General features: G+C 37.8%; 1 protein-coding gene across 6 annotated transcripts in view; it reads right to left on the bottom strand.

The window, feature by feature from the left end:
• The window catches only part of QKI (QKI, KH domain containing RNA binding), a 155,231-nt gene that overhangs the window by 70,431 nt on the left and 59,291 nt on the right, over window positions 1–25,509 (bottom strand). For all 6 annotated transcript variants that reach the window (XR_007152048.1, XR_007152049.1, XR_007152047.1 and 3 more), the window contains exon 3: window positions 23,599–23,715. Coding sequence is in view for 3 of the 6 variants with exons in the window: in XM_047857932.1 (XP_047713888.1) it covers window positions 23,599–23,715 (117 nt within the window). In the remaining 3 variants the exon portion in view is untranslated. The remainder of the gene's footprint in view (window positions 1–23,598; window positions 23,716–25,509) is intronic.

Raw genomic sequence — 25,509 nt, 5'->3', positions numbered from 1 at the left:
GGCTCTGTGCTGACAGCTCAGAGCCTGGAACCTGATTTGGATTCTGTGTCTCCCTCTCTGCCCCTCCCCTGCTCACAGGCGCTTTCTCTCTCTCTCTCTCTCCCCACAAAATAAAATAGACATAAAAAAAAAAACAAAATAAATCTTATAATACTGAAAGAACTAAAAATATATATGAAAATAGAAAATTAATTCAACAGTAGAGATGAGTTCAGTTAATAACTCGAATACAAGATTCTAAGGGAAACACTAATTAAGGATTCCTGTGCCAAGCCCTGTGTATGTTCCAGAGCTGATTCGGACAAAGTTCTCACTCTGAGAAACACTCTGTAATCAACCACAAAAAATATATTAAGTGCTTGAATGGAGATATGGATTAGTATGGGATCGATGGAGTACCAAACAGCTAACTTTGTCTGAATATATTGTTGAAAACTTAGAAAAGGATTTTTAAAAATTCAAACAGGATCCAAAACACAGACTAGGGACTTGGAAACACTGAAGAGATCACAAATCATGTGACCTAAAAGGTTACTCTTCCTCATTTGTACAATGAAATCTCCTGTGGCTGTGGATGTCCTTCACATAATTTAGGCATATTTTTTAATCATACAACTCTCAATTACTCAGATTTTACCAACTGAGTCCCTAATTACTTTTTTTAAATAAAATAACACTTCAAAACACTAATTACACCACAACAAAATGTCAATTAAGTCGGGAAAACTTCCTGGGGAGCCTGGGTGGCTCAGTCACTTAAGCCTCTGACTTCGGCTCAGGTCACTATCTCCTGGTTTGTGAGTTCGAGCCCCGCATCAGGCTCTGCACTGACAGCTCGGACCCTGGAGCCTGCTTCTGATTTTGTGTCTCCCTCTCTCTCTGCCCCTCCCCTGCTCATGCTGTCTCTCTCTCAAAAATAAATAAATGCTAAAAAAAAAAAAAAAAATTTAAGTTGGGAAAACTTCCCAAGAAAAAGTGACATCTCTCTGATCACTTTATCTCAATTAATGAAGTTTATTAAAATGCAAAAATTTTCTCAAATAATTTGGGAAAGGAATTTTCAGAGGGTCAAAAGAAATCAGCCATGTTTTTCAAATGAAGCTTTAGAGTAAGTGTCTGGATTCAGAACTATTAAGCTTTTTAAAAGGAAAGGGAAAGTTAGTAAACTCATGTAAGAAAGTTACATTTAAAATGATAATGACGGGGCGCCTGGGTGGCTTGGTCGGTTAAGCCTCTGACTTCGGCTCAGATCATGATCTCACGGTCCGCGAGTTCAAGCCCCGCGTCGGGCTCTGTGCTGACAGCTCAGAGCCTGGAGCCTGTTTCCGATTCTGTGTCTCCCTCTCTCTCTCTGCCCCTCCCCCGCTCATGCTCTGTCTCTCTCTGTCCCAAAAATAAATAAACGTTGGAAAAAAAAAAAAATGATAATGACGACAACAATATAAATTTCAAGTTTACCCTAAACAGAATAACAATTATTTTTCTATTAGATTCAAAATACACTGGAGTCCTTTTAAGCACAAAAATTCTAAGAAGGTAAAACCTTCAGGAATTTTTAAAGAAATCCTAGTTACAGTTTCATCAAGTGCTTAATATTTTGTAGGGTCACACCCTGAATCGTTTATCATAACACTGGTCCCAGGCTGACCCTGCTCTCTCAGAGTTTAAATTATCGAAAACCAACTTTAGATTTATGTGTAAACTCAACTGCCTCCAAAAATTTATAAAGAATAGTATTCTGTCAAATAACCCCTATTTAACCCACTGTGCATTTCCAAAGTAAAAATGAAGAGACTATATATATATCAATAATCTCTACCCTCCTTCAACACCTGAACAGTAATAATATAAATAAAATGTCGGGAATGACTAAAAATTATTTTCTTCAAAATTTTAGGAGTTTAGATGCTCAAATTATATATACACATACATATACACACAGTAAACATATACTTACACATACACATATATACACAACACATACTCATACACACACACACACACACAGAGTCTTCTCTGACGCCTAAATTCTATACGGCTATGCTAGCACAGTACATTCATTGCTTTTGAGTTTAATTTATACACCATATATATTAAAACACAATGTATTTCCTCTTCCATTCTGACTGGTATTAATAATTCAGGATTTTCCAAATCCTTTCTTCCAGCTATCCTTGGCCAATTTTCCTAGGTCACATACTTATTCTTGCTGACCCTTAGCCTCTGTTAGTTGTTTATCCTGAAAATACCCAGAACCCTCATTAAATGTCTTATTTTCTCATTCAGGAGACTGTCCATAACTGTGCTTTGCACACCCTTCATCGGCCACTGGAGGTCAAAGTCAATTTCAAGGACAAAAAGCAAATGGCAGAGAGGTCAGCGTAAACCACACACAACACAGAGCACTCAAGTGGCTGACCGCACTGCAGTATGACGCGTCGTGCTGAGACAGACGTGAGCCACTACACGAACATTCACCGGCTGAACGCGTGACAGCAGGCAGAGCACAGAAGAACATGCATATTGGCAATTTACCACAATATATTCATAAAAACTTTTATTTCAAGGAAAACATTTCAGGGGCAAACAACATTAAAAGAACTGGCACCGAGCAGAAGAGCACCGAACAGCATACAGGATGGATAAACGCTTTTCACATCCGTTACATACATTACCTGAACTCTCCCGACAGCAGACCTCAGTGGCTGTTAACTATTCAAATTACCCAGATTCAAGACCCAAGCTATAGAAAGGTAAACTGATTCCACACTAACGCGTAATTTTATTTGACAATAAGGAAACTTTACCAAAAAAAAGCTGAAAGGAGTTAAAATATGAAAGGAGCTTTTAAGTAGTGTGAAATTCTCTGGTAGCCAGTAGCTACAAACCTTCCGCATGACATTTGAGAATATTAATAATACAGTATGTGTCAGGGCGCCTGGGTGGCTTAGTCAGTTGAGCGTCCGACTTCGGCTCAAGTCATGATCTCACGGTCCAGGAGTTTGAGCCCCAAGTCCTGTGACTTGAGTTTCAGCCCCAAGGCTCCGTGCTGCTGAAGCCTGCTTCAGATTTGGTCTCCCTCTCTCTCTGCCCCTCCCCCCGTTAGCTGGAGCTCCTGCTCTCTCTCAAAGATAAATAAACATTAAAAACATTTTTTTTTCATCTAGTATGTGAGGCAGCAAAAAATAATAAAATACAATGGTCAAGTCTATCGAAGTCTAAAGAACACGTATTGGGGTAAATATTTTTCTATTCTCAAGGGATGTACCCAAAAACAAAACTGCCATCAAACAGCTGCAAAAAAAGTCAAGTCGCTTTTCCTTACTTCATGTCTTCCCAACAAACAGAGAAGGGCACGGTGGTTGCTTAATACACATTTTAATTGAGTGCTGCCATTGGGAGGGAAAAAAATGTGGAACCTCTACTTTCCATATCAGACAAAGCAGGTAATTAACAGCCATTATGGCACAATTCCTTATCATCAAAATACACAATGGAGGCTAACTTCTCTCAAAGCCAATGCTCTGTTACCAAAAAGCATAGCGGGTGTTTCAGGGTCACATTCACTTCTCTATTACACAAGCATACATTTACTGCTCAGTCAGACACCTATAATTAAACACAAGAAGACTATAATGCTAATATTCAGGCTAGCTTGCATGGAGGGGGGTTCCCCCTCCTCCCCGTACAGATGATTGCTTTTCATTTCAGAGTTTCAAGCAGCTACAGTTCACTTAGTTTTGATTACATGGCAATTAGATATGCAAATGTATAAGATCCGGAAAAATACTTTTTCAAACATCAGATTGAGCAATCAGGCCCATTCTCTTCTCTTGTATATATGAGCAGCTCATTAAACAACTATTGTCTAAAAAAAAAACATTTCTGTCTTAAAAGCCTTAGTTGGTTTTTTTTTGTTTTTTTTTTGTTTTTTTTATTTTTATTTTTTTTTTCAATGTTTATTTATTTTTGGGACAGAGAGAGACAGAGCATGAACGGGGGAGGGGCAGAGAGAGAGGGAGACACAGAATCGGAAACAGGCTCCAGGCTCTGAGCCATCAGCCCAGAGCCCGACACGGGGCTCGAACTCCCGGACCGTGAGATCGTGACCTGGCTGAAGTCGGACGCTTAACCGACTGCGCCACCCAGGCGCCCCTGTTTTTTTTATTTTTAAAAACATTTAAAACACATCCTTAGAATAATCTCTCTTGGCAAAACCCAGTTCGTGTGTATGTGCTTGTGCTGGGTGGGGGAGACATGGAAAGAACACATCCTAATTCACACTGTCTATTTAGGGTTACTTTGAGACTGGTCACGTACGTAATTTGCTGTAAACATTTTAAAATATACAACTTAAAACTTTCCATTAAATGACACTTATTATTAACAAAGTACAAAATATTACAAGTAATTGTAATACATATTCTAACCATTTGAGAAACTTTTTTTCTCTTACTTTATGGTTTTACATTACAAGCTATATGCAGATGTTAGAGAAAAATCATGTATACTCTGGAGGAGGGGGGTGGTAAAAACATTTGCACTTCAAGAAGATCAAAAATTGTTACTTATATCTGTGGGTGCGACTTGAAAAACTAATATGGCCACTGATGTTATTTCAAAATGTACTTCTATAATGTCTCTATCCTGGCAATTAATGTTACTTTTAGGTTTTAAATTTCAACTTTGCTTTTTAATTCTTAACCTCAAGTCCTACTCGACTAACTTATAAAGTGCTTGCTGGCTTTCCTTTTCTTTTTTTCTCTCTTTTGTATAATTTGAGTCATAGGTCAATCATTTATACTTAAGTAAATTATCAAGTGATTCTTCTGCATCATCTATTTGATGCTCCTTTACTTTGGAAAATTCAAGAAAGTGGTGTCTAAAATTCTGTAGTAAGAACATAATTTTCCAACAGGCATCAATTATGTCCACACTTCACTGAGCACATGAGGAAATATAAATCACTGCTCTTGGAGAATGCAGCCTGGGGAAGGAAACAGGATTAGTAAAATTAAATATTACACTGTATCTTTAGAGTACAAGTAGTCTGGAAGTTGGAACAAGAGAAGATTAGGGAAGGCTGAAGTGCTCTGACAGTGCTGATTTAAAATGAACTTGGAAGAAAGTTCCTGGCCAAAGCCACCTTTGTCTGCCACCTCAACAACTTCAAGAGCCTATACTCATATCCACTTGCTTCAACTCTTACCCGACTCCATACACATTTACAACCTTTACAACCCATTCTCTGTTTTGAGACAATTCTTTTAAAAAATATATCAGATTATGGGGCGCCCGGGTGGCTCCATTGGTTAAGCATGCGACTTCGGCTCAGGTCATGATCTTGCTGTTTGTGAGTTCAAGCCGTGCATCAGGTCTGTGCTGACAGCTCAGAGCCTGGAGCCTGCTTCAGATTCTGTCTCCCTCTCTCTCTGTACCGCCCCCCCCCCCACCTCTCTCTCTCATAAAAAAAGAAGAAGGAGGAGGAGGAGGAGGGGGAGGGGGACAGGGAAGGGGGAAGGGGAGGAGGAGGAGGAGGAGGAGGAGGAGGAGGAGGAGGGGAGGAGGAGGAGGAGGAGGAGGAGGAGGGGAGGAGGAGGAGGGGAGGAGGAGGAGGAGGGGGAGGAGGAGGGAGGGGAGGAGGAGGAGGAGGGGGAGGAGGAGGGAGGGGAGGAGGAGGAGGAGGAGGAGAAAGAAGAAAATTTAAAGGGAGCCTGAGTGGCTCAGTCATTAAGCATCTGACTTTGGCTCACACTGGGTGAGCTCCGGTCCTGCTTCAGGTAAAAACACAAGCCCACGGGGAGCCTCGCTTCTCTCTCTCTCTCTGCCCCTCACTCACTTGTGCCCTCTAAATAAAAAATTACCTCATTAATTAAATATTGAAAGGCAGGCTGTATTTATCGTTTAGGTCTAATTAGTGATAATATCTCCTGTCATCTTCACAGTGTCCTGGTGCAGATGACAAACTGCACAGCCATCATGACACCTGGGCACTGTTTGGTGCTCAACTTGTACAGGACCCTGTAGGCACACACTCCTTCAGCACATACTTCCCGAGTACCAACTATGTGGCAGGCACTTACAGCCCCCCCCTGAGGACAGGGAGGTGAACAAAGCGAACAAGACAGACAGCACTCTGCGCTCATGGAACACACCCCTCTAGAAGGCAGACAGACATAATGAACACATAAAGTATCTCAAAAGCAACGATGGATATGACGAAAAATGCAGGAGGCAAAAGGATAAAAGGACGGTGGAGGGGCATCAAAGTTTGCTGTATCTGAGCAGAGTGGTTATAGGAGGTCTCTAAGAAAAAGTGAAATTGGACAGAAATGTGAAATGAAATGCGGATCAGGTTACATAGCGTTGGGGGGAGAGTATTCCAGAGAGTGTACAAAATCAAACTCTGCAATGACAGACAGCATCAGCATGTTCACAGAATGAAAAGACAGGCGCTCGGTCACAGAGGCAGCCAACAGAGGAGAGGCCTGGAAGACAGCGGGACAAGATCATGGTGGGCCTGTTAGCCACGGTTAAGATCTCTCAATTAAGTACATGAACATACACTGCAGGATTATTTTAAAAATTCACTATGGTTGCTTGAGGGAGACAGACAGGAGCAGAAGATACAAGGGCATCAGAAGGCTACAGAGAACAAGTACAGTGTAGTAATCAAACCCATGCACTCAAACCAGCCTGGGTTCAAATCCTGACTAAGCAACTCACTAGCTGGGGTTAAGGGAAGGTTCTTAACATCCTCACCCTCCGTGACCTCAAGGATAAAATTAGAATGCAAAGAGTAGCTACTCCAAGGGACCGTTTGAGGATTAAAAGGATGAATTCGCATGGAGGGAGGGAATACAGAGCACCTCAATCAGGCAAGAGCTTCGTGCTCTGCAGCCTTAACATCACTTCCACTGCCACTTCCTCCACCAGCAATGTCAGCCATTCCAGTCACCACTCGCTCTCCCCTCCACCAAAGGAGTCAAGGTGTTAAGTAAGCAAGCTGGAATGCAGGGGAGATTCCAACTGAGAGACTGTAAATTCTAAAGCCAAAAAGAGGAGTAGGAGGGGTATATATCCTATATCCTCCGGTATTACATACACAGCATATATGTAACAGAGAATGAGATCTTAATCTATCAGAAATGAGTGTCTTCGATACAGGTGAACGTCAACTACTAAATATGAAGCAAAAGACAAAGTTAGAAAAGCGACAATTTTGCACACACTGTATTATAGTAATAACGCACGTGGACAAGAGTCAGTAACCAATGCTATTAAGACGACGGGGCAAAACCTTGTTGACAAGAAGATATTTACAAAGTTTCAAAGTGTTACCCGGAAATTAGTTATTAATTTGAAAGGGGAAAAAGTACCTCTACAGTGAAAAAATACGATTGACATCATTTAACTACACCATCAATGTTAATATCATCAAAACAGGGCAAACTAACACTGTGTAACTAACGCTGCATGCTAAGGACACATCACTTTTTAAAAACATTCCTGCCAAAGATAAATGACCTGAAATTGATCATGGGAAAACAATGAAACAAATCCAAATCATGAAAGACAATGAAAGGCTGAGTAGCTGTTTCAAATTAGAGGTCTAGAGAGACAAATGTCATGTGTGATCTGAAGTGGTTTCTGGGACAGAAAGAATTTAAATGAACGGAAAATTGGAGAAATTTGAGTTTAGAATGTCTGTCAAAGAACATAATATTGAAGCAGTATTAAATTTGCTAGATTTGAAGAAAGAGACCTTAATGATGTAAATGGATGTCCTTGTTCTAAGAACTGCATTCTAAGATAGGGATGAGGGGGTCACAGCAACTGCAACTTAACTCTCAAATGATTCAGCAAATGAAAAGGTAATAATTAGTTTATACCTACACACGTGAGTGCATACACATAAGGTCAATTCTCATTATTCATCTATAAAGTCACCGTGAACACTGAATTAGAGAATACTGAACCATTGCTCCTAAGGGAAACACAGGGTTATGCTACTGTGAGCCTCTGGTCACAACAGTTTCGCTAGTCAATGGAAATGTAATCCTGTTTTATGCATGTTTACGTTTAAAGACACATTTTAAATATATACTGTTAATTCAATAACACTGATCTCACGGCCAACAACACTGCAACTCACTCCTGAAGGAAGACAAACACCATGTGTGCTTAGAAACATAGACAGCAATTTGCTTTGGAGTCATTTTTAACATCAAAATCACCACCAAAACCCAACTAAGCAAAAACCATAGCACTAAGTAGACAGTGAAAAGAACACTTAAGGAAAGCATTAGCAAGAAAACAAGACTAGCGTTGTTTTACTCAACTTCGGCTGGAAACAAGAGCACTGGATGACTTACAAATTTGTTTTTGCCGCTCTGCAGTAAGTCCACGAAAAACTGTGAATATGCCACAAGTATTAATTTTGGAATTGCTAGTAAATTTTGGCAGGCAGGTGAACTCACAAATACACAATCCGAAAATAACAGGCATTAACCATGTGTATGTATGTAAGTGAATACATATAGACACAGAGGGAGAGAATATCCAGGAGCCCACAAAGATGTACAAAATGGTAACAAATCTGGCAAATCTAGGTGAAGGGTATACAGGATTCACTGCTCTCCCAAATTCTGTACTGCTCTTACAAGTTTTTGCTAGGTATAAAATTTGGATTTTTTTCAAAATGATAATTAAAAGAAAATACAGGGGCGCCTGGGTGGCTCAGTCGGTTGAGCGTCCGACTTCAGCTCAGGTCATGATCTCACGGACCGTGAGTTCGAGCCCCGGGTCGGGCTCTGGGCTGATGGCTCAGAGCCTGGAGCCTGTTTCCGATTCTGTGTCTCCCTCTCTCTCTGCCCCTACCCCGTTCATGCTCTGTCTCTCTCTGTCCCAAAAATAAATAAACGTTAAAAAAAATTTTTTTTTAAATAAAAAAGAAAAGAAAACACAAAATAGTGGTTTGGGGTAGTAGCAATGACAGGCAATACAAAAATGAATATCAAAGTGCAAACATATATATTAACAGATTTAACATCACTAACCAAAAATGTGTAAATTAATAGAGTGTATTTCTGTCCCCCAATTTTGGAGAAGATACATTACACAAGCATTTTCACTTCCTGTTGAGAGTGCTTAAAATTTCAAATAGAAGACAATTTTGGTAAAAAAACATTTTCAACCAACCAATTATACTTCTACAAATTTATCCTATGTGCAGATGTTCTTCACAACATTTTCATAGTAAAAACAATTCGTTTTTAACATGTATGTGAGATTTTACGGTCACAGACAGATAGAATACTCTTAAGTAAAATATATTAGTTTACCAAAACATATGGTCTTAAAATATGCATCAACATATAAATGTAACACTTGCCTCCAAAAGGGAAAGATTATGACTAAAAACACAACTAAATTGTCTAATATTTTTTATAATATGAAAGGCTTTCATAATTAAGAAACAATTTTTTTTGCAATAAATATGCTTATGTATTTTTGCTTTTACTTCTTGTGACTTCTTTTAAAGTTGTGACCTCTTAAATTTTAAAGGTCTTAAAACACTTTAATGCAACAGCTTGATCATATCACACATCTTCAAGTACAAGGATACTTCCAATTACTCAATTGTCTATCATTCTATAATTTCATAATATTTAAAATTTTTGTATTTTCATTGTTCAGAATTCCATTTTGTTTAATTTCTTGTAACAGGCATCTTTTTTATTTAAAAACAACACAATGAATAAAAACAAGAGAAGAGAAATGGCCAAAGGAAATGAACAATTTGTCCGTGAAAACACTGTTGCAAACTGCCATTTACCAAAAATTTTAAATGCGTATTTTAACTAATTTTTTTCATTATGTATTTATTTATTTTTAATATATTTTATTGTCAAGTTAGCTAACATACAGTGTGTACAGTGTGCTCTTGGTTTTGGGGTACATTCCCATGATTCATCACTTACATACAACACCCAGTGCTCATCCGGACAAGTGCCCCCCCCCCCCAATGTCCATCACCTATTTCCCCCTCTCCCTCACCCACCATCAACCCAAGTTTGTTCTCTTATTTAAGAGTCTCTTATGGGTTTGCCTCCCTCTCTCGTTTGAAACTATTTTTTTCCCATTCCCTTCCCCCATGGTCTTCTGTTAAGTTTCTCAAGTTCCACATATGAGTGAAAACACACGTCATGCTCTCATCACTCGTGGGTTTGAGCCCTGCTTCGGGCTTGGTGCTGAGAGCTCAGAGCCTGGAGCCTGCTTTGGATTATGTGCCTCCCTCTCTCTGGCCCTCACCCACTCACATTCGGTCTCTGTCTCTCAAAAATAAACAAATATATTTTTAAAAAAGCAATCAAAAATGCCCAAGACATAATTTCATAATTTAAATGAACACAAGTTAATCAGTCAGAAATTAATCTTATTAGTTACAAAGATGAAATTACACAAAACTTACCCATAGGCCTCAGAGCGCCTCTGTGGCTCAGTTACGTACTCGACTCTTGGTTTCGGCTCAGGTCATGATATTACAGTTTGTGAGTTCGAGCCCCACATTGGACTCCACACTAACAGGGTGGAGCCTGGGATTCTCTCTCTCTCCCTCTCTCTCTCTCCCTCTCTCTCTACCCCTTCCCTGCTCATATTCTCTCTCTCAAAAAAAAAAAATAAAATAAATAAAAAAAATAAAGTAAAAAACCCCCCAACCTTATAGACCTTTACAGAACATGTCTAACTGCTACAATTTCTATTTACCCTCTTCTAAGTAACAAATAATTCACAAAATAAAAAATTATTTCTATAATCTGAGATTCACAGTTTCAATTTTTTGGACCCACAGGCTGTGATATCATCCTGGTATGATGATTTGTGACAATAAATAAATAAATAAAGTTAACAATTATACCTGTCTTTCAAAGCAAAAGAGTTAACAATTAGATATAAAAGGTTAACATGTTTTAAAATCAAAAGAGTAACAATTTCTTTAAATCATTCTCTCTCATAACTGGAGTAAATGGAAAAATAAAACTAGCAGGACAGAACAGGATGGCTCACTAGGCTTATGAAACTGCCCAATAATTTGTTGTTAATATGACAGAAAAAATTTTCCAATCAAAGTTTCTTGTTAAAGGATTTCTGAAAAAGAGTATCAACTGATGCAGCATAAATGATATACACATAAGCAATGTTCCACTACTAATTCTGTCAACAGGGACTGAATCCTCTGAAAAGAAAATCTGTTCTATACAACACAACTACAAGGTGCTCAAATATTCCTTAACTAAATTGACTGCAATCCAATCAAGACTTAATTTTAAAAGGCTCATTAACGGCATCTAGTGATAAAACGGACTCTCCCTTCTCACTGAAACTCATATCTCATTTCATTAGACATGGACAATTAACTCATCTTGGTATTAGATCTATGGCGAGTAATTAGCTTAAGTTTTACAGGTTACACAATGTGTTACTTTACTAAAGAAAACAAAGGTTTATTCTCACTGGATCCATCTTTTTCCTCCTCAAAGAGTGTCTCACCAATTTTAATAAAACTGTACCTTAAATAAACAAATTTTAAATCCTCCCAATCTTTCTTAAACAATTAATGTGGCAAAGCAGCATCTCTATTCTGTAAATGTCTTGAGATACTACCCAATCCAAAAGAAGCATATGATTTTTATTGCACTGTTTTATACTTTTCTATCTTAAAGTAACACTAAGCCACTTGAGTCCATAATAAACATGTAACCAGAAAAGTGGAAAGTCAATATTCTAAGATGAATTTTATTTTAAAAGCACACACAGCAAAACCAAGAGAATGAGAAGAACAAAGCAGAGAGGGAGAAAACACCACGGAGCTGGTTTACAGTTCTGAAAAACCAGCAGATTATGTCACAAGCTTAGGTATTTAAACCGGTCCTGCAGGAAGTATAGCCAGCACGTATAGAAACCAAGTGTGTTTACAAACTTTTGCAGCATTCCAACTGGATAATTTTTATCTGTTGATATAAAAAGTTTTAAACAGGACTGAATTTGTCTTTTTCAAATTCTATTTATCTGATAATTTCATTATAGTTTACAAAAGGATTGGTCTATGATGGATTTGAATTTTTTTGTAATGGTCTTTTATGGCAGATTATTTGAAAAACAGTAGTTTAACTCTTCCAGAAAGCAAGCCTTCTTTACTCTTTAAAAAGAAACCTATCAATCACTTTGAGGTTGAATTCAAGGCCAAATACCGTAACATTAAAAGAAAAAAAAAAAAAAAAGGCTAAAGCTAAAAGGTTATAGCTAAAGTAGGACACGTTTAAGACAGAAGTATTACCATCTCATTACGGCAAAGGCTCTACGGTTTAGAGATCATACTTGTTTAATTAAGATCAGAGGATCTACGTTTCAAAGATGCCAATTTTATCTCAACACAAGGAGGCACTTTCTAACAGACTTGGTCCTTTTGTTTTGACCTTACATCTCTTCTCCCTTCCACCTAGCCCTTGTACTACTGTCCAGTTATCTCTTTTAGAACAAGAAACATATAATTAACTTCTTACCTTAAAAACATGAGCGCCAATGTGCCGCTTTCAAAACTTAAAAAAAATTAGTATTCAAGTCCCTCTATCCTCAGCTCTCAGCCTTATCTCCAATATCTACACCGCCTCTCCCCCCACACCTCCTAACTTCCACTGCATTGGGCCAAGTATAACGTGACAACATACCCAGGCTGATCCTGCCGCCTTGTAAATTCAAGGCAACTGAATTTTCCTCTCAACTGCCTTGTAAGTTCCTGCTACAGTCCAATCCTCTCTAGCTTTTCCTAAAACCTTCAACCTGCAAAAGAACACACTGTATACTTCCCTTGACCCCCCACAGCACAATGTGTAACATCTACTGACTGGAGCATTTACCACACTGTGTATTAATTCACCGTCAATGTATCAGTCTCACACAGATGAAAGCTCCTTGAGGACAAAAATCGTAAGCACTGAAAAATATCTGCTGCTTGAGAAGGTATTAAATTAACTATGGAAGGAGGTAACAAAAATTGAGTTACAGGTCACCTGGGTAGCTCAGTCAGTTAAGCGTCCAACTCTTGATTTCAGCTCAGATCACAATCTCACAGTTTCTAAGATCCAGCCCCACAACAGGCTCTGTGCTCTACTCTCTCTCTCTCCTTCTCTGCCCCTACCCCACTCATGCTCTCTCTCACCCAAAATAAATAAAAACTAAAAAAAAAAAAAAAAAAGGTTAAAAAAAATTGAGTAACAACCATTTGCAATACAGGAATAAAGTATCACAAAATTAATTACCACAAGGGTGGTTGAAGTTCATAGCTTTAATAAAGTTCCTTCTAAACCAGATTACATAATACTCTAATTTTCATAATCATTCTTCTAAAGCAACTGATTTGTTTTCATAGCTAAATGCTATTATTCAAACCAGATTCATGAAACTTTATAAGAATGCAATTTGTAAGATTTAGAAGATTAAGGGAGAATCTGTATAAGTTCCTACTTTCTAATACATCAAGTCAAAGATACCAGTAAGAAGGGGGGCTGGGGAAGGGAGAGTAAGGCAGGGATGGATATAAAGTAGAAAAACCCACTCCTCTAAGGGAACAGACTTTCCCAACTAAGGATTCCACAAGAGAATCAAGTCTGTAATGCCTGGTCCAAGACATAAATTACATGTAACCGACTTCTCTCCTACACACATCTATGGTACTCATTATGAATCACTCTAGGTGAAACTGAAGAACTTCTATGTTCTGTGGTTCAGAAGAAGAAGCACAGCTAGAAAAGGCTATGTAAACTAATAGAAAATCACAGCACTTCTCTTGGAAACATTTTAAATAGTGATTAATTTCTTAGGCACAAACAAGTCTGTTAAAATTATAATGTACCTAAACACCAGTTATTCTTTTTTCAACTATGCTTAATAACTATTTATAAATGGGTTGGAAGAGAACATAAAAAATGTATTGCAAAGAAATGACTAATTTGGAAACTCGTAACAGCAACGACCTTTTATACACACACACACACACACACACACACACACACACACACTTAGGGAAACAGTTTATTTTTTATTTGAGAGAGAGAGCGTGAGTGGGGGAGAGAGGCAGAGGGAGTGTCAGAGAAAGAGATGAGGAGGAGAAAGAGAAAGAGAGAGAGAATATCAAGTAGGCTCCACACTCAGCATGGAGCCCGATCCCATGACCCTGAGCTGAAATCAAGAGTAGGATGCTCAACCGGCCGAGCCACCTAGGCGCCCCTAGAATACTTTCTTTAAAACTCCCTTTAACAGATGTTCAATCTCCTGCATGAAATATAAAAGTTTAACACTCTGTTGCTGAATCTGCTGGGAAACTGGTACTCTCAAATACCGTTGATGGTAATGCAAAATGAGAACCACCCCTGGAGACAGAGGAATTCAGCACTAGCTAACAAAATTACATATTACACTTCTAGAACTCTATCCTGAAGATAAACTAGCAAGGACATGTAAAGATGTATATAAAAACTAGTCAATGCAGCACTCTCCCTAAGTGTAACAGCAAAAGCCTAGAAGCAACCTGAATGTCCATTAATAGGGGAATGTTAGAATAATTTATGGTATATCCGAACAATGGAATATGATAAAGTTATTAAAAGGACTCTTTCTATATACTCCCACCAAGTGATCTCAACAATACAGTATTAAATAAAAAAATAAAGGTGTATTAGAGTGCAGTATATATAACTACCTCTGAAGAGAGTGAGACATTACACATATAGGCATACACATTTGTCATACTATATAACTGTTCACGTTTAAAAAGAAATGTGAAGGGGCGCCTGGGTGGCGCAGTCGGTTAAGCGTCCGACTTCAGCCAGGTCATGATCTCGCGGTCCGTGAGTTTGAGCCCCGCGTCGGGCTCTGGGCTGATGGCTCGGAGCCTGGAGCCTGTTTCCGATTCTGTGTCTCCCTCTCTCTCTGCCCCTCCCCCGTTCATGCTCTGTCTCTCTCTGTCCCAAAAATAAATAAACGTTGAAAAAAAAAATTAAAAAAAAAAAAAAAAAAAGAAATGTGAAGATAAACTGAAAACTAATATAAAAAATTTATCTGAATAGCAAGGAGCAAGAATACATAAAGGCAACAGGGATAACAGCCAGATTTCTCTGAAAAGTCCCTACTTGTAGATTTGACTTTGGAGCCAAGTCAATATTTTACAAGTAACAGAAAAATAACTTCTGCAATTATTAAAACAAGAAAGCCAAGTCCAAATGAGTTTAAATGTGGACCCCTATAATGACATAAATATTATACAATGGAAAACTTAGTTTTTAAGTGACAGTAATTTTAATCTCTAGTGGATTATACCCTAAAAATAATATGGCATGGGGAAAAGTTGTTTTCACTGACTATATTATTGATAGTCTTGACTGTATAGTTATTCTGAGACTTGCATATACTTTAGAATAAAGCAAATGAATGTGTCTTTAGGAACCAGGATTTTCAGTGGAAAGAAAATAAACATATAACATGAATTAATTAAAATACTGTAGCCTTCATTTTAGATGAGAATGACCTTGTATACATCTATACTCTCGAATATGTGTGTATGTATGTATGTACCTCCTAGCTCTGTTCTGAAAAGGTCTACAAATAGAGTGTCACTGAAGTCCAGAACGCCGTCTCTACCTACCATTTTTCACTAGAAGTAATTAAAGAAATGGCTGGTTCCAACTCTGGGGAGGAATTTTCCAAGATGACACTGGACTATCATTATCACACGAGAAAGCAAAGTTACTTGCCCCAGCCGCTGGGTAGTGTCAGAAGGGCTTAGAAGTGAACTTGAGGAGGCCCCAATGCCCAAACAACATGCTCATTAAAAAACACTAACTGCAACGAACTGAAACACATCAAAACAGCTTATGCATTCATAATGATATTCAAAAAGGAAACAAACAAACAAAAACCCCTCATTCTGTACCTTTAAAGGATTCCTAGGAACCAGCTATTTTAAAACTAGTGAGAGCATTTATCTAGCCTTTCCTATACAAGTGAATCTAGCTAATATTAATGAAATAAGATACAACTATTTTGCAACTCCTACTGAAGTAAAGGGACTAAAAAACCCACCATCACCACACTACTTGTGAAATACTCTTTCAAAAAGAAGAAAGGAAATGAGGGAGGGAAAGCAAGAGATCTGAATCTGATTAAACCTTTCTCGCTACCAATTTACCAAAAAATACAGAGGACAGAGATCAGTGTTAAACACCACCATGCAATCAGCAAAATCCATAGGAATTATTTAGAATAAGTCAGTCCCTCGACAAACAAACTTCAAGAAGGCAAAATGGGGCTGAGGGACAGAATGTCTTAAGCAATCTATCAATTAACTACAATGTATATGCCCCTCACTTGGATGCCACCCAATTTTCTTAAAAAGACATTTATGACACAAGGGGGTACTATGAACACTGATAAATATTTGAAAACATAAAGAAAATTTCTAGTGATAAAGAAAAGCATAAACACCACAACATTAAGAGCCCTGCTATTTTAGGAAAACACAATAAAATATTTACAGATGAAATTACATCTGGACTATGCTCCCGAAATTATATGGCATGCAGAAGGGGGAAGAAGAGCCATGGAGGAGTGAGGGCACTGGAAGGAGGTGGGCAATGCTGGCACTGGGTGATGGATAATTACTACTTAAAAGCAGCCATGATGAAAAGTTAAAAAAACAACTATACCTATGCTAAAGGTTGTCAGAAAGCCAAGTATTCAACAAGATCATTAATACAGGTTGTCAGGAACCATGCTTGTACTTGATGTTATGTCACTGTCCATCACAGCCACGTTAGTATGGGAACCAAAAAACTATTAATTTGATCTCTTTGCAAGTGTTGGGACAGTAGTGATATCTTTCCTAAGAATAAAAGTCAAAGCACCCCCCCAATCAAGAAAATGCATCTTTGCATACTGTTATCCATACTGCCTTGAAACGTCCTTTATAAACGTGCCTTCCTATCGCCCAGCACAAAGTCTTAGACATTATAAAGCTCAATTACTTAGTGAAATGACGGGACAGGGTGGAGTTGCTGAAGAAAATGCTAATTATGAAGCATCACGTCTAATATGATTCATGTTCTAGAACACATGTGAACGTGTATGTAACTGCATGAAGAATGATCTACAAGATGTGCCCACACTGTCCACAGGGTGGTCTCCAGATGGACAGAACCAGGTGCCTTTAATTTTTTTTCAAGACTATCTGTACCTTTAAACCTTTCCAAAAATATCATATATTAACTAAGTAATTAAAATATATGTTAACCATAAGAAATAAAGTAGAGACAACAGAAAAATTTATAATGTATATGAAAAGAATGTAAAAATGTTATGAAATTCTACTTACGTTTACAACTATACAATACGCCTCTCTAACAACATTCCATAAATCATGTTCCATAAAACAGTGCAGAGCCCCAAGCAGTTATAGGAACATCTCTTAAAAACAAGACTATGGTCAAATATATTTGGTAAATAAAAGTTAAAAACAAAATTAAAAAAGTGAAAATTTACTGCAGATTGATCAGATTTTAAATTCAAAACCTATACTCTGAGGAGAATGATTTGCGTAGTTCAATGTGAATGTCCAGTGCGATACGCGTTCATAATTACCGCAGTCATCGGTTACAAAGGGGGGACTGCAGAGGTTACTTCACCTCTTTCGGCCTCTAATCCTGTGAGAAGAGTTAAACTATCTTCTGGAGTTCTGCAGGATCTGAGTAAGACACCGCACAGACTGCAAAAGCAGTTGATGCCATCTGGTCACAGTTACTAGCAGCCCGAGAACGGCCATCTGATCCCTTAAGGGCACATCCTTTCATTTCAAGCAAAGAGCTCTAACGAGAATCTCAATGGAAATTCCCAGAATAGACAATATTCAACTAACCTGGCTTTGATCAACTGTAGACATTTCACTCATCAACATTTCTGGCTAAGGGGTGGGAGTGGGAAACAGAAACACAAGCATGGCTACCCAGTGCCCACCTGTTTATGACAGGGAAGCTCCCAGTGAACAGCTAATGGATGTTGACGAGACAAATTTCCAGAGTGTCACCTACAATGACCACTCACAAAGACTCCCAAAGGTGAACTTCATTTACCACTTTAATAACGATCACTCCACAATAATATATCAAGTACCTAATTATGCACAAAACACTCTTCTTTTTTAATGACTTACATGTTTTCATCTGCTACACTGGAAACCAGCTGACTGCCACCTCTGTTGTTTGAAGGTGAACCCATTCCCTCTAACATAAAAACATTTTTTCCCAGGGCTCTCCACATGGCTCCTCTGCAACATCAATGGGAAAACTACCAAAAGTCACTTTCTTTTCCAAAAGTTACTTCTTTAATACTTCTAATATGCTCAACTATATAGTTTTCTACCAGAAAATGGGATTAAATCCTTCCTAAAGAGTTTCTGAAAATCAGGGGAATGATACATAAAAACAAAATTTCAAAATAGATTATCCCTGAGGAAAAAACCAAAAAGATTAGAAGTTTCACAAAATATATTCATATTAACTTCACAGTCAACACGTAGAAGTACTCAATATTTGAATTCTACTATTTCTGAAGCTGCTATTGCCCTCAGAAATGGCTCCTAACTAGGAAGAAGTACACTACAGGATAGAATACAGGCTGTGGGTTGAGTCTGGACTGCCACTTTTTGGCATGTGACCTTTGGTAAATTATTCAACCTCCCTGAGCCTCAATTTCCTCATCTACAAAATAGGAACAATAAAACTCAGATCACCTCACACCTGTGAGAATGGCTAAAATCAACAACACAGGAAACAATGGGTGTTGGCAAGGATGTGACAAAAAAGAACCATCTTGCACTCATGCTGGGAATGCAAACTGCTGCAGCAGTTGTGGAAACAGTATAGGGGTCCCTCAAAAACTTAAAAATAGAACTACCCTATGGTCCAGCAATCTCACTACTGAGTACTAACCCAAAGAACACAAAAACACTATTTCAAAGGGATACATTCACCCCTATGTTTACAGTAGCATCATTTATAACAGCCAAATTATGGAAGCAACCCAAGTGTCCACTGATTGGTGAATGGATAAAATAAGATATGGTGTCAATACACACACATAATATATACTTTATATAATGTGTGTGTATATATGTACGCATAACGGAATATCATTCAGACATAAAAAAGAATGAAAATTTGCCATTTGCAATGACATGGATGGAGCTAAAGACAATAATGGGAAGCAAAAAAAAATCAGTCAGAAAAAGAAAAATACCATAGAATTTCACTCATACATGGAATTTAAGAAACAAAACAAACAAGCAAAGAGAAAAAGAGAGAGAGCAACCAAGAACCTGACTCTTAACTACAGAAAACAAATTGATCATTACCAGAGAGCTGAGAGGTGTGGGGGACTGGGTTAAACAGGGGATCAGGGTTATGGAGTGCATTTGCTGTAATGAGCACATGGTGATGTTACAGTATTGCTGAACCACTATGCTATATACCCCAAACTAACACAACAATGTAAAACAAATTAAAATGATAGAAAAAATAATAAACTTACAAGTAGAAGTTATGGGGGGGAAACCTCAGATTAATTAAAACAAATGCATGTAAAATACCGAGAATAATGCTTGATATTGTGTAAATCCCAAGAACTTCCATAAAACTAGTGGTTTCCACTTGCTGACACCATACATTCAATCAGAGACAGAGGTACAGCTGGCTTGCCACAGACAAGCACTGCCCTATGCTGGCTGAAACAGACAAGTTTTCCAAGCTTTGGTCACCGTCTCTCATGAAGTCTCACCACAGTGCCTGCTCTTAGGTCCCATGAGGTTTACCCAGGACCATTCCACTGGGTATTTACACGCGAAACTCAATGCTGTTATTCCTGTGAATAACTTGAATTCCTGTCAATAACACCAATCCAAGAGAATAAAAATTAAAGTGGCATATTCACTCCCTTGCTTAAAACCGGCAGCTTAGATGATACGGTACTGCTGATCTTGCCCCAAAACTTAAAAGCACATGGGGTTTACAATTTTCTCTATTTACAAATTCTTTTACGGGGACGTGGTGGGGTCGGGGGTGGGGGTGGGGGGACATCTATGCCTTTCATTTATTACCTAAACTAAACATTCATTCCTTTCTCAGATTTTTTTTTTTTCCAGGTCCTACTCTGTACCAAGGTGCTCATCAAACACCAGGGACGTATTCCATAAAAGATATGTTTTGCCTTCACTGAGTTTACCAGTCTAGTGAAGGATGTAGATCAGCAAACAGCATTTCCATCATATTTTAGGCAACCAGTAAATTAAAATTTTCTAGCTTTCTCAGCTTTTATATAAATTGGTAACTCTGCAGAAAAGCTTAAAGCCAAATGGCTTTCCCTTTGAAACACCTGAAATACACCTCAATCAGCCTAGTACAAAGGGGTATTACATCAATACTACTTTTTGTCTCCATCTGTTTGTCAGATTTTCTCAAAATAATAGCCAAGCAATAAATGACAGCACTTTCCATTTTGACTTTACTTTTATTAACATTTTTTTTAAGAGCTAAAGGAATACAGTAACTACTGTATAAACCAAAATGATTTGGTTAACAATTAATTATACGTAGATTTACATTAAAATTATAGAAGATACTCCTGGTATTATAAATCCGTGCATAAGTTCTCCACAGGCTTCACATACCAGTATCAAATATATGGTAGTCATTCAAACTAATTTCAAGTATGTTCATCTGCACCATTTTAATAAAACTAAAATAATAACCTGGAGCCAAATTTTTTTGGTGCCTTTATTATTGTTATCCTTGCATTCATTATGTGTAATCTATAAGCTTTTTTTTTTATTTTGGTAGCCAACAGTACAGATTAAAAATAAATAAAATATGGAAACTGCTTCTACTTGTGGTTAAGAATGTGGACGATGCAGAATATGGATGCACCAACCACCAGAGGAAAAAGAACAGAAAAGCCATGAGAATATGGGATACTCAAAGGTTACAAAACTACAAAGAAGTATCTGTCATTTCCAAAGCTTAAAAAAATGTGGCATTCCTTCCACCTTGATGCAACATAAGAGTTTAAGCTTAAAAATGCACTATCCAACTACAGCCGTCTCCCCTTATCTGCAGCTTTGCTTTCGGCCCCTTCAGCTATCCACGGGGCAACCGAAGTCAGGAAGCAGATGATCCTCCTTTTATCTATCTCATCATCAGAAGATCTATAGTAGCCTAACGTCACAATCTCTACATCATTCACCTCACTTCATCTCATCACGTAGGCATTTTATCATATCACAACAGCAAAATGGTGAGCACAGTATAATAAGATACTGTAAGAGAGAGGGAGAGAGACCACATTCACAAGACTTTTATTATAATATCTTGTTATAATTGTTCCATTAGTTATTGTTAATACCCTTCTGTGCCTAATTTATAAATTAAACTTATCATCAGTATGTATGTACAGGAAAAGGCAGAATATATATAGGGTTCAGTACCATCTGTGTTTTCAGGCTCCAAAGGGGGTCTCAGGATGTACCAGCTATGAATAAGGGGCACTACCTTAATGGTGTTAAGATAACATTTATTAAGAACAATCATTAACATTAATCGATCACTTACTATGATCCGAAACACTGTTCTAAGTGCTTTACAACTAATTTAATCCTCACAATCACCTTATTACTACTCCCATTTTTATACAGCATGAGGAGATTAAGTAATTTGTCCAAGGTCACAAAGCTATTAACGGATAGAACCAAGACTTGAACCTAAGCAATCTGGTCACAAAGCTCAGTTGCTTAACCATTTTGTTCTCCTGCCAAAAATAGCAGAATATGTTCTAAAATTTCAACCTGAATCAAAAATAGAATTCATGATGTCTCATTACACAATTTCCAAGCTCGAACCCTTGGTGTCTCTGTGTGTATGAGTGGAGAAGGGGAGGGCCCTTAGTAGGGAATTAACAGAGGCAGGACAGGGGCAAACACATTTTTTCACATATTCATAGAATAACTTGTTCAACTGATAGGTACACTAATCTTTTGGTAAAGATTTATTTGTCTATCAACTGTCGATTTCGTTTTATTGTTCCATGCGTCTTAAATTAGCATTGCTTAATAATGCCAAAGCCAATACAACGGTAAGTGCAAACACGGAAAACCAAACTGCATGGCAATATAAGATTGCAACTCAGCTAACTAAAAATATGCTGAAGTGTTGTTGGAGATTGTAACACAGAAAACTATTTTAAATACAACATTTAAATATTCTGAAGGAGAATTCACACAATTGCCTCAAAGTATCTGTAAACTCAGCTGACAAGAACAGTTACATATAATAAAATTTAAAGATAATCAGTATTATTGAGGACTTCACCCACCCCCAACTTAACTATGAAGTAATTATTTGTCTCCAAGGAGAGTCAAGGATTCCCACGCATTCAGGTAGTGGGAGACTAAATGAAACGAGGTGGCAGGTCAGAAAAGCAGCACATCAGAATGAAGTCAGAATATCTCGTAAATCTGGTGTTTGTTCCTTAAGCTTCACAAAGTGGCTCAATGCACATACTCCAACATAATCTGACTACAGGCCTATCACTTGAGAGTCCTTTCAAGGCAATATATTTAAAAAATAATACCCTCCACAACAGTACATTTAGTATTTGGCAATCGGATCAGGGTTTTCTTCCTTTTAAACTGAATATAATTCTCATATAGTCTTACATTAGTTTCACGGATGAATGGACCTAGAAGATATTTACTAAGTGAAAAAAGTCAAAGACAAGTACCATGTGATTTCGCTTATATGTGGAATGTTTTAAAAATGTTATTTTTTTAAAAAAAATCAGTAAAACATTTTTTTAAACAGACATTCAAAAGTACCCAGACTAATAGTTTCATTGGATAACAGAAAACCTTCCTAAAAATAGTATTTAAAGTAGATAGTCAGGTATTCATTAATTAAACTAGCAGAACAAGAGGTGGAAGGAGAAAAGGAAAAATACCCAAAAAACAGAAAACAGGAATAATATACTTTAAAGTAAAATGTCAAATAAACCTACAATCAACACAAAATGTTGGTGAAAACCAAAATGAGTATCATATAGTTACTTATAGCTTTCTTTTTCTGTTTAGTAGCTCTCCCAGCGATCTGGGAGATCACTTCATCATTCACTTAAATCTCATCAAAAGAAGCATTTTAGATTTTTTTTTAACTTTTAATGATGTGTCTTTATATATATAACATCACAATGTGACTGATTTCCAATGTGGCAGCTTTTCAACTATAGATACCAAAGTAAGTTAACATGATGGCTTGAGTGATATCTTAGTTGGCTAAATGAAAACTCATGATAATCCACAAGAAAAAATTGTGACAACCCCTTTAAAAAGTTCAAAGGTTTAAGATATGAAATGATTTTCAGTGCTTTACGCACGAAAGATCTGGGTACTTTAATGCAAAAATATAAGTTATATTATCACATAAAGACTTGCCCCCTTGGACTTACCTTCTTTTTATCCCTCATTGAGCCTTTGCCTCGGACCATTATTTTACATCCTGTTTCTGCTTCAAGTTGTTTAGCAGTAAGTCCTCTAGGTCCAAGGATTCTTCCAACAAAATTAAACTGGAAAGAAAAAAAAAGTCACCATGTATTATTCACTTGCTTGAATTTATACCTCTTACAATTATTTTAAAATACATTTTTACTTTGTCAAGTTAAATATTTTAAAAAAAAATTTTTTTTAAGCTTATTTATTTTTGATAGAGAGCTAGCAAGGGCTCATACACACGCACACAGGGAAGGAGAGGGGGAGAAGGAGACACAGAATCCGAAACAGGCTCCAGGCTCTGATCTGTCAGCACAGAGCCCGACGTGTGTGTGTGTTTGGGGGGAGGCCCTCGAACCCATGAACCGTGAGATCACGACCTGAGCCCAGGTCAGACGCTCCACCAACTGAGCCACCCAGGCGTCCCTCAAGTTAAATATTTTTAATACTAAGATGAAATAAAGCCTTAGAGTACTTATGAATTTCTAGCACAGTTTAAGGGTATAATTATAAGAGCTCATTGTTCAGCAAGGAAGTTTCATATGTATTAACACAAATTATAAATTAGGAACAACACGATCTATGTAAACAGGTGCTATACTAAACTGTCCATCAACATGTCATTTAAACCAGAGTACAGTATATTAAAAAGTTTGACAAACTCTTAGATGTCACCCATGAATACAAATGCCTTCTACAAAACTCTGTAATGTCGGCATTCAGGGAGTTGTACATCATGTTAAATAGTGATTGCATTTTTTACAGAGATTCTTGGGAAAAATTCTGCTCTCATTTATCTAACAAGAAAAGTAATACTTTCTCCAAAGCAACTATTTAGAGAGAGTTGCAGTTTTGGGGTGGCTGCCATAACAGCGATGGCCAAATTTGGGTTCCACCCTGTACTATTTCAGTCTTTTTTTAAATGTTTTTTTTAATGTTTATTTACTTTGAGAAAGAGAGAGAGAGAGAGAGACAGAGAGAGAGAGAGAGAGAGAAAGAATGCACGCCAGTGGGAGAGGGACAGAGAGAGAGAGGGAGACAGAATCTGAAGCAGGCTCCAGGCTCTGAGCTGTTAGCACAGAGCCTGCCTGATGCGGGCCTCGAACCCACGAGCCGGGAGATCATGACCTGAGCCAAAGTCAATGCTTAACTGATTGAGCCACCCAGGCACCCCTTAGGATTTCAGTCTTGAGAGTATATAATATTGTATGCACAATTTTATGTCTGTACCCTTATTTTTTTTTTCATTTCTAACTTTAACTTATACTAGTTTTGACAGGAGCCTTAATAAATAGGACAGTGATAAAGATAACTGTATAAATAATTGCCATCCCTCACTAGAAACTCCCCCCACACACACAGAAACTTCTGGTACAAAAGCCAATGGGAAGCACAGATGGTCTCGGAATAATGAAAAGTAAAATTTCCTCATTCACATGTCAACTGCATGGAAGACAAAAAAAAAACCCCAAACATGAATAGCATCAATTCCACAAAACCCACAGTGGTTTGTATTTATTTATTTAGTCAAATAAGTACCAATTCTTATGTTTACAGCTTCCTACTTTTCTCTTGCATTTGATCCTACTATTAGTAGATCATTACATACAAGTGATATGGAGCATTCACTGCTCTAAGGGCTCAGGAAGCTAAGGCACTTCTTCAATCTTCTGTACTCCTGTGGCTTTTCACGTTCTCTCACTAAGCTGCTCACTAACACTGCCACATCTTACAAGTGAAATACAAAGCAAAGACAGCTGGGAGAAAGCCCCCTTCCATCAGGGCATTTTGATAAACCTTTTCTACCCCAAGTTAAGACTCACAGACTGATCCTGGAAGCACTTAATCTAGCTCTACAAGATCCCCAATTC

Source organism: Prionailurus viverrinus, chromosome B2, assembly GCF_022837055.1.
Source record: "Prionailurus viverrinus isolate Anna chromosome B2, UM_Priviv_1.0, whole genome shotgun sequence".
In the NCBI taxonomy this organism is placed as follows: domain Eukaryota; kingdom Metazoa; phylum Chordata; class Mammalia; order Carnivora; family Felidae; genus Prionailurus; species Prionailurus viverrinus.
Note: the sequence above shows the minus strand (reverse complement) of the source record. Positions and strands in the feature narration are given on the sequence as shown.